This window comes from Melospiza georgiana, chromosome 2 (assembly GCF_028018845.1).
Source record: "Melospiza georgiana isolate bMelGeo1 chromosome 2, bMelGeo1.pri, whole genome shotgun sequence".
NCBI lineage: Eukaryota > Metazoa > Chordata > Aves > Passeriformes > Passerellidae > Melospiza > Melospiza georgiana.
Genome location: NC_080431.1, coordinates 1,630,870 through 1,641,058, shown reverse-complemented (window position 1 = coordinate 1,641,058; position 10,189 = coordinate 1,630,870). Strand labels below are relative to the sequence as shown.

The 10,189-nt window shown below is 52.2% G+C and overlaps 1 protein-coding gene across 1 annotated transcript; it reads left to right on the top strand.

Moving 5' to 3' along the window:
* Positions 1–2,045: 2,045 nt before the first annotated feature.
* On the top strand, positions 2,046–9,208 carry ADAMTS1 (ADAM metallopeptidase with thrombospondin type 1 motif 1). The gene is made up of 9 exons (XM_058044957.1): positions 2,046–2,973; positions 3,195–3,541; positions 3,992–4,124; positions 4,509–4,676; positions 4,925–5,211; positions 5,424–5,610; positions 5,711–5,886; positions 6,672–6,847; positions 7,081–9,208. The coding sequence occupies exons 1-9, from the start codon at positions 2,475–2,477 to the stop codon at positions 7,829–7,831; spliced, it is 2,724 nt and encodes a 907-aa protein (XP_057900940.1). The 5' UTR covers positions 2,046–2,474; the 3' UTR covers positions 7,832–9,208.
* Positions 9,209–10,189: the final 981 nt, after the last annotated feature.

Here is a 10,189-nt window from a genome sequence, read left to right as displayed (position 1 = left end):
ACGGTTTGTGTTCAGGTAGTGCAACAGAACAGCGGAGTTCCCTGCTAAAACACTTCCCTGGATGTTACATAAAGGCCAGGAAAACTTCTGTTCTAATCAGGGAACTGTAAAGCTCCCTGCTAAAATGCAAGCCTTTCCACCAGGAAAGCTGGGAGAATGACATAGAACTCTCCCATAACAATTTTTTATAAGCGAGTGCCACCTGGTGGAATATGGAAAAGGCTTTTCAGCCTGAAAAAGCTCTTTTAAGGTGGTCAGGATCTTTTCAAATCAGAGAATTAACATCAAAAAACAGCAGCAGAACCAAAGGTGCATCTGGCACCTGGGTGGACACACCTTTCATGGCCTGGCTCTGGTCCCTGTTGATCTATGAGTAACACTGATTATGCTGACAGAAAAGGAGATTTTCCTATTCTTAATTCATATATATTTGCAAGAGTCTTTATCTTGAGCCAATGCAAATTGAAAAATAAATTATGAAGATGCTTTCCTTTCAATTCCTCATTTCTATTTCCAGGCTTTTAAGCTGGTAATTCCCTAAATCAGGTGTCACGTGTAACACCTAATTAACTACCAGCATGAATGAATAGTACCTTTGTTGTGTTCTACCCTAGAAAAAGCACAGCAGAGCTGGGCACACACAGATCTCAAATGTAAGGGTAGAGATGGACACACATTTCCAACTCAAGTGAAAAATCATCATAACTGAATGGATTTTTCTGCTGCTGATGTATTAATGGGCAGCAGTCACAGCCTCTGGAAGCCAATCCAGCACTTCCTGCCGTGTCCCAAAGAAAATCCCACATTTGAGGCCTACTTCTGATTTTGCCCATCACTCTGTGGGACAGGAGCACTTTTGCTGAGCAAGTAGCTGAGAAATTGGGTTCATCTTTTCCTGTGTTTCTTTGCACAGCTTCAAACAATGCGCAATTCTAAGCTTGCAAGATTTACAGGACGCCATGGGAAATGGAAGCATTGTCAGAACTTAGCAGGCAGTCAGACTGGGCTATTGACACACACATGTGGTTCCAAGTTTGTCTGACATGGTTTAAATTAGGAAGAAAAGCCTTAGGGTTATTAGATTTAGTGGCATAAATGAGACGCTCCATCCCGAGAAAACAGTGGATACACACAATTTTACACAAAATTTTAGAAACATTTGCCCTTTCCCAAGGTTTTGCTCCTGTTTTCAGCCCCTGAGTTTCATACTTGCATTGAATGATGTGTTGACAGACACAGAAGCATCTTTGTTTAATTGGGAAGCCCGGGAGTTGTCACCAACAGGTACACACATTCTGTTTTTATTCACACATTCACTCACCACTTCTCTGCCCTCCTCCTCCAAAAAGGCCTCCAGAAGCAGAAAGCTGGGGCCGTGCACATAAAGAATTAAGGGGATTAGCAGCACCACCATGGTCGGGTTATGCCTTCAAAGCAGAACATTAGCTGCACCTACGCAAACGCCTCTGTTTAAGTGATTGGAAAGGAACCATTTCTCAGAAGTACAGGTGCACGACCGACTGCAGCTATTAGGGCCGAGAAAGGGCAGCAATTGCTGGGGAAGGGGGGGATTAAAAATGAAAAAATTAAAAAAAAAAAAAAAAAAAGGAAGAAAAATAGAAGGGAAAAGCCACGAAGGCGAGCAGGGACGTGTCCCCTCCCTCGCTCGCCCCACGGGCCCGGGGAGCGGCAGGTGGCCGGCGCGGAGCTGCCGGGGGGGGACGGACCCGCAGCGCACCCAGGCGCTCCCCGAGGGATCCCCGCGGCGCGCGGCGCTCGCAGCCGGGCACGGACCGCGCGGGGCGGCCAGGGGCGAGCCCAGCCCGGGGCGGCAGCGGGGGCCGACCCCGCGCCGAGCCGGTGCCGTCCCGCCCCGTCGGGGGCGGCGGGAGGGCGGCGCGGCGGGGGCCGCCCGCGGGCGCGTTACGCACGCAGTGATCTCAGCGGCGCGGGCGCGGCGGCAGCGCCGGGCTGGGGGCGGCACGGCCGGACCCCATAAAGGGCGGCGGCGAGCCCCGCTGCCGCACTCACCCGCACGGCGGAGGCGGACGGGCCCGCGCTCCGCTCCGCTCCGCAAAGCGCGGCAGGCTCCTCGGCGCCCTGGAAGCGCAGGCGGGACCGTCCCGGGGCTGCCGGAGACTCGCCGGAGCGTCCTCCCCGCCCGCTGCCGCTGCCGCTGCAGCCGGGGAAGGCTGAGGAGGAGAAGCGGCAGCCGGAGCAGCACAGAAGACAGAGGGACGGAGCGAGGGGCAGCGCTGCCCTCGCACAGCCGCGCTCCCCGGCATCGCCGCCGCGCCCCGGCCATGGGGAAGCCGACGCCGCCTCTGCAGTGACCGCGGGACGCGGCTCCCGCGCGGTCCTCCGCCGGCAGAAAGACTCAGACACCCCCCAAAACCTGAAAGCAAAAACCCACATCTTCCACATCCATTCCTGTATAAAGTGAAATAAAGAGAGGAGAAGGGCTGCGCCGAGCGATGAGGAGCGGGGGGCGGCTGCCGGCGCTGGCGCCGGTGCTGGCGGCGCTGCTGGGGCTGTGCAGCGCCGAGCGCAGGGCGCTGGTGCTGCCGCGGCGCCTGGGCGCGCCCGGCGCCCGAGAGCGCTTCCGCCTGGAGGCCTTCGGGGAGCGCCTGACGCTGGAGCTGGAGCCCGACAGCAGCTTCCTGGCCCCGGACTTCACCCTGCAGTACCTGGGCGGGCCGCCGCCGCCGCCCGAGGACGACCTCTCCCGCTGCTTCTACTCCGGCACCGTGAACCGCGACCCCGGCTCGGCGGCCGCGCTCAGCCTGTGCGCGGGGCTGCGCGGCGCCTTCTCGCTGCGGGGCCGCCAGTACCTGATCCAGCCCGCGCCCGGCACCGCGCACCGGCACGGGCCGCACCTCCTGCGCCTCCGCGGCGCCCCCGCCGCCCGCTGCGCCGTGGCCGAGGCGGGGGCCGGGGCCGGGGCGGAGCCGCCCGAGCCCGCCGAGCCCGCAGGTACCGTGGGGAAGCCGCGCCGGCCTCCGCGGGGACGGGGAGGGCAAGGGCGGGGGTGTGGCGGGGATGCCCGGCCGCTGCTTGCCCCGCATCCCGCCCCGAGGCGCCCAGCGAGCGCAAAGCAGGCGTGCGCGTCTTGGGTACCCGCGGGTTTGGGCTTCTGAACCGTGCTGGCTTGCTGTGCTCACCTGCGCTTTCCCTCCCTGTCCTTTTTGACGCAGAAACGAAAAGCAGGAGGAAGAAGAGGTTCGTGTCCAGCCCCCGCTACGTGGAGACCATGCTGGTGGCCGACCAGTCGATGGCTGAGTTCCACGGCAGCGGGCTGAAGCACTACCTGCTGACCCTGCTCTCCGTGGCCGCCAAGCTGTACAAGCACCCCAGCATCCGCAACTCCATCAGCCTGGTGGTGGTGAAGATCATGGTCATCTACGAGGAGCGCAAGGGCCCCGACATCTCCTCCAACGCCGCCCTGACTCTGAGGAACTTCTGCAGCTGGCAGAAGCAGCACAACCCGCCCAGCGACCGGCACGCCGAGCACTACGACACGGCCATCCTCTTCACCAGGCAGGTGAGGGACACCGAGCCGCAGCCAGCCCCACGCCCGCTGCTCCCTACACTCCGAAAAAGTGCCCGGAGACAGTCGCGTGTCACCGCAGCTGCAGTGAAGCAGGCTGAAAATTACATGAGCTGCTTTTCGTTTTATTCTTTTTTTTTTTTTTTCCTGTTTGCACCGTGTCTGGTGAAGCTCACAGTTTGTGCACTGTCTTTGTAAACTCACAGATTGCGCACTGTGTTCCTGCCCCATATATTTTTAGCAGATTTCAGATGGAAATTATGCATTTCATTTCTACGTGTAACCCTCGCCTATGTTCCAGAGACAGATTTTTGCCATCATACCCATTGAAGTGCTGAATATTTATGCTCTTTCCATAAGTAAAGGCAAACTGCCAGGGCTGGATGGCTCTTGCCAAGGTTAAGTCTCTGATCTGATTAATAATGAAACTGCCTTTTTTTACAGGACCTGTGCGGTGCCAAGACATGTGATACTCTTGGGATGGCTGATGTGGGAACAGTTTGTGATCTAAACCGCAGTTGCTCTATCATAGAAGACGATGGTTTGCAGGCTGCCTTCACAACGGCCCACGAATTAGGTACTTGAAACTTTGCAAAGCCGTTCCCTGGGATTAATTGAAGCCAGCTTGATGCCGTAAAGCCCAGCCTGCACCTCCCCGGAGCGGTCGGGAGGAGGCAAAGCGCTGTCTTGGAGCAGGCTTGGACTCGGGAAAGCAAATCCGGCCTGCACAGCATTGTCTGCAAGAGGCTGTGCGTGTGCCTGCAGGAAAAAAAAAAAAAAAAAAAAAAAAAGGGATGGAAGATCCAGTGCCATCTGCTTGAAATCTGGGAGCGTTCAGTTTCGGGTTATTAATTACAGACCGGGCTCTGAGCAGCTCTAGAGCAATATTTAAAATACTGTTGGTAAAGCATAGGACAGACTTCCTAAAGTCACAGACTTTGCTTTTCTCCTTTTCTCCAAGGCCACGTGTTTAACATGCCTCATGACGATGCAAAGCAGTGTGCTGGCATCAATGGAATGAGCCGGGATTTCCACATGATGGCATCCATGCTCTCCAACCTGGACCGCAGCCAGCCCTGGTCTCCATGCAGCGCCTACATGATTACAACATTTCTGGATAACGGTCATGGTAAGGTTATTAAGCTTTCCATTCATGTGGCGTTTCAGCTCTTGTGCTTTACTGCTTTGCTTTTTTTTTTTTTTTTTCTTCAAGAGTGTTTCTGCTTCAGCACAGACTTAACCTTTTGCGTGCTGTCAGTGAGTTTAGAAGAGCCTTATTTTTACAAGAATGGTGGCACAAAAGCAAACGCAGTTCACTTTTTAAACTGACCCCACGGCACCATCTGACTTTTTTTTTTTTTTTTCCAACTTTTCCAGGGGAGTGCTTGTTGGACAAGCCCCACAGGCCCATCCAGCTGCCCTCGGACCTGCCTGGCACGCTGTACGATGCCAACAGGCAGTGCCAGTTCACGTTCGGAGACGAGTCCAAGCACTGCCCCGACGCAGCCAGCACGTGCACGACTCTGTGGTGCACGGGCACCTCGGGAGGGCTGCTGGTGTGCCAAACCAAGCACTTCCCCTGGGCGGACGGCACCAGCTGCGGCGAGGGCAGGTGGTGCATGAATGGCAAGTGTGTGAACAAGACTGAGAAGAAGCATTATGATGTGAGTAGTGACAAAGAAATGGGGGCGGCTTTGGGTGCTGCAGTGGGGGGGATCTGTGAGATGGGGTTGATTCGATGCTGATGAGCAAATCTAGGGCGGGTTTTTTAAGGAGTTCGGGTGGGTAAAAATGAATGCAATAATGGTTTTTACGGTGTGGTTGTGTATGGATTTTCCTGTGTTTAACCCGTGTCCTGCCTTTGCTGTCGTTGCAGACGCCAGTGCACGGGGGCTGGGGCTCCTGGGGCGCGTGGGGCGAGTGCTCACGGAGCTGTGGAGGGGGAGTGCAGTATTCCTTCCGGGAATGCGACAACCCCGTGCCCAGGAACGGCGGCAAGTACTGCGAGGGGAAGCGGGTGCAGTACCGGTCCTGCAACATCGAGGACTGCCCCGACAACAATGGTAATTATTCCCCGTTTTTGACAGCCAGGGTGGGTGTGCTGTGGAGGAACAGCACGGACAGAGATGATCTCATGGCCACCTGTCTTTTCTCTGCCTGCAGGCAAAACGTTCCGGGAGGAACAGTGTGAAAAGCACAACGAGTTTTCCAAGTCTGCCTTTGGAAGTGGACCTGCAGTGGAGTGGACACCCAAGTTCGCTGGTGTGTCTCCAAAGGACAGATGCAAGCTGGTTTGCAGAGCCAAAGGAACAGGATACTTCTTTGTTCTACAGCCAAAGGTATTTCAAAACTGCACCTCTTCCAGCTGATCATGAGGGGGATTTTTATTTTCTCTATGTGAAGAGTCAAGCAGTGTAGAAATCTCAAATTGTCTTTCTCATATTTAAGCTGGATTATTCCTCCATGTACAGCAGGATCATTGCAAGCATGCTTTAAGTGTTTTGGCACAATCCTTCCACCTCCTTTACCCACTCCACCCTGGTTTCCTTCCCTCTCCTTCCACCAATCTGATTGCATTGAGATAGGTTTGGAAAACTCTTGAGGGATCTTTGCCAGAACATTGGTGCTTTCTCATACTGGTTACTAACATGCTGACAGCTTAAAATAAACACAAGGAAAAATGTTCATCTTGCATAGCTACTTGAATTCGCTGTCATCAGATGGTGAGAGCCAGGAACTACCAGGGCGATGACACAGAGGGTTTTTGTGGAACAGCACTCCTAGAAATAAAGGATGTGCTGAACAGCATTAAAAGCAGCGCTGGCAGTGTGATTTGAGGACAGGGCTGCCTTCTAGGGACACTAGAAAGCAATGGGGCTTCTTTTGTATGAGACCAGTAAACAGCAGGTTCTTAGGGGGAGGTATTAATGAAAAGTGAAATTGTTTTCTCTTCTTACCGTGGCATCATTTTGGCAAGTGAGAAGACTACCTGTGGACTGCTCTGCTTTTTAGTTTCCAAAGCCCTGAAAACAACAGGTGCTATGGGCTTTCCACCATCAGTATTTTGTGTCACACGGTTTCAGAGCACTGTGCGTGTTGTAACCAGGCTCCTTGTGTCCCCAAGGTGGTGGATGGCACCCCGTGCAGCCCCGACTCCACGTCCGTGTGCGTGCAGGGGCAGTGCGTGAAGGCCGGCTGCGACCGCACCATCGGCTCCAACAAGAAGTTCGACAAGTGCGGCATCTGCGGCGGCAACGGCTCCACCTGCAAGAAGGTGTCTGGCACCCTCGTCAGAGCCAAGTGAGTGTGGGGCTGCTGCTCACCTTGTCCTTGTGCGGGGGAAGCTCACCGTGTCCTGGTGGACGGGATTAGTCCATTAACAATAAGGCTGCTGCCTCACCTTGTCCTTGTGGGTGGGATTTGTCCATTATCGAGCCAAACACCTTGACTTCAGACAAGCTTTAGTCTTGGGCTGGGAGGCTTTTTCCCCTTCCCTGCAGAGGACTCAGTGTTTCTCTGTTCTCCCGGGGCAGACCTGGCTACCACGACGTGGTCACCATCCCGGCGGGCGCCACCAACATCGAGGTGAAGCAGCGGAACCACCGGGGCGCGCGGCACGACGGCAGCTTCCTGGCCATCAAAGCCGCCGACGGCACCTACGTGCTCAACGGCGACTACACGCTGTCCACGCTGGAGCAGGACATCACCTACAAGGGCAGCGTGCTGCGCTACAGCGGCTCCTCGGCCGCCCTGGAGCGCATCCGCAGCTTCAGCCCGCTCAAGGAGCCGCTGACCATCCAGGTGCTGACGGTGGGGGACCTGCCGCAGCCCAAGATCAAGTTCACCTACTTCATCAAGAAGCCGGCGCAGCCCGGCGCGGACAAGGCGGCGGCGGCGGCGGGCAAGAAGAAGGAATCCTTCAACGCCATCAGGGAGATCATCTCCTCGGAGTGGGTGATCGAGGAGTGGGGCGAGTGCTCCAAGTCGTGCGGCTCGGGCTGGCAGCGGCGCGCCGTGGAGTGCCGGGACCCGCGGGGCCGGCCGGCCGCCGACTGCGCCCGCGAGCTGAGGCCCAGCAACCTGCGGCCCTGCGCCGACGTGCCCTGCCCGCAGTGGCAGCTCGGGGACTGGTCCCCCTGCTCCAAGACGTGTGGGAAGGGCTTCAAGAAGAGGTTGTTGAAATGTGTCTCTGCCGACGGCAGCGTGCTGCCCCAAGAAAGCTGTGAGCCCTCCAAGAAACCCAAGCACCTGATAGACTTCTGCAACGCCACGGACTGCAGCTAGATAGGACGGCTTGGGAAAAGCTAAAACCTTTTTATTATTATTATTTTTATTATTATTTTATTTTATTTTTTTCCTTCAGACCAGTGCACTGAAAAACACAAAAGAGGGCTAGAGGCAGCACCTGTGTTTTTGCGTAAAGAAATTCACGGTGAAGATCCATTGAGGTGGGACAGCGCAAACAGCTTGAATTGGCTTTGCATCCCAAAAATCCCCTACCAGCTGAAAATTGGATGGGATAGCAGACCCATGTCATTCATTTCTCTTTAGCAGATAAGGCCCAAAGGCATCAGAATTGCTTTTTTTAAAGTCTTATAAATTAAGCCAAATGTAAGCAGTGAGACACATTTCAGCAAACGTTTTGGGGTTTGGTTATTTCTCCCTTCTTTTGGATTTATCTTGTGGTACTGATCAAATCCCCATGTGTAGGAAGGGGAGGGAAAAAGATAGCTTAAAATAATTGGTCAGGGCTTACCTACCTCACAAAGGGCAAAAAACAAGATTGGAAAAGGAGCTTTAACTATGTCATTCATGGCTGCTATTGTTTCAGAGAATAGTTTTATATAAAAATAAAGCCATATTCTCTACCTGTCAAGAGTAAGAAATACCAAGAACAAATATCAACTCCACAAATCACTAGAATTTCATAGTTTTTTTAAAAGTACCTTTATGTCATCCCAATGTGCCTGTCCATTTCTCTCAGCCACTCCAGTGCCATTGTGGTGACATGTGTAATCCAGAGGCTTGGAAAAGTGGAAATCTGAGTCTGAGTAGTTGCTCTTTGTGCCTTCTGCATATACCTTCCACTGGCTTTTCTGATTCCAGCTTGGTCCTGCCTTCCTGCCAAACAGATCCATGGAGTGTGTGAGCATTCCAGTCGTGTCTTCACACTCCAACCTCTGGCCTTACCCCGGCCAAAGGATTATTATTTGAGTTAAAAAGGAAAAGAGAAAAGAATCCCATTATGAATGGGTGTGTCCTCTGTGGCCTCTGCTGCGTTTGTAGAGCTCGGTCTCTGATCAGGTGGGAAGGCAAAGCTGAGGGATAGCAGGTCCATCCACAGCGAAACGCCAGCATTCACATCATTGAAGATTGTGCCAGTCCATAGACCATGAGAGAATATGGCTTTCCATATGTATATAGTAAAATATATTACTATAGATTTTATATACTTCATAAGTATTTTATATTTCTCTCCCTTCTGGGAAGGGTTATAATTTGTAATAAATGCATATAATGAGCGTATTTATTTTTATACTTCTTGTCTAATGTGATCTTCTAAGTTATCGCTTTTTTAAAAGGACATATAACAAGGATAGAGTATTTATACAGTATAATATGTTACTAGAGGTAATAAATGAACCCTATAAATTTTGGAAATGGAGTGTCTTTATTTCACTGGACCAAAACCAGTCCATGGAGCAGAAAGAGTTTGGAATCTGAGGAAAATGCTAAGCAAGAGGCAACTAATTACCTGTGTTCAGTGAAGAGGTTTGGAAAACTCTCCCCATAATGTCACACACACCACCTTAAAAGAGGTAATTTTGTATTTTATTACTTAACCACTAACTCATCTATTCCAGAAAACGGAGTGCAACCATAGTGATGCCACTGGCTGTAATAACAGCTTGGGGAGGGAGCAGCGCTGTCAGTCGTGTTCAGAACCAACAAAATATGTACAGAAGCAGCAGTTTTGCCTCACTCTGGTGGGAAAGGAGCAGTCAGAAGCCAGAACCATTCATGAGCAGTCAGAGGTTTCCCTCACCAACTCCTGGAGAATTTCCCTCTCTAATTTTCTCCTGATGCTGCTTTTCCAAGAAGCACTGTGTGAATGAGCTGTTCTAACATGGTTTATGATGTTAAAATGGATACTAAACATCAAAAGCTGATTTTTGCTCCCTCATACCTGATCTCATCACCACTGCAGTCAAGAGAAAATCTTCTGTTGGGCTCCATTGGATTTTTGCCATGGAATTTGAGACATCAGTCATTTCTGGATACTTTTGGCTTTGTGTCATGTAAAAATCTATTAAAACTTCCTTTGCCAAAGTTTGGGCTCTGTCTGTGCAGAAATAGTTCCTCTTTTATTCTGTGGATAAAGTCCTGGCCCCTCTGAATCTCAGAGAATTCTCATCACATCACACTTCATTGAGCATTGCTTTGAAGTGCAGAAATGCTGGGGAATGTTTTATTCCTAACATTATTCAGGAGGCAGCCAATCCCTTTCTGGTTTTACAAATACAAGAAAGAACTATTTATTTGTATATATCAATATGTATGTGCATATATATTTTATTCATCATCTCGGTTAGAAAATAACTGGGAGTTTGAAGAGGAGAACTTATCCTAGAGCCTGCCAGA

Excerpts from the sequence above, each read along its gene's own strand:
- ADAMTS1 (XM_058044957.1), top strand. The coding sequence starts at position 2,475 with ATGAGGAGCGGGGGGCGGCTGCCGGCGCTGGCGCCGGTGCTGGCGGCG. Across the intron at positions 3,542-3,991 it reads CCATCCTCTTCACCAGGCAG|GACCTGTGCGGTGCCAAGAC; the intron begins GTGAGGGACACC and ends CTTTTTTTACAG. Across the intron at positions 5,611-5,710 it reads GGACTGCCCCGACAACAATG|GCAAAACGTTCCGGGAGGAA; the intron begins GTAATTATTCCC and ends CTCTGCCTGCAG.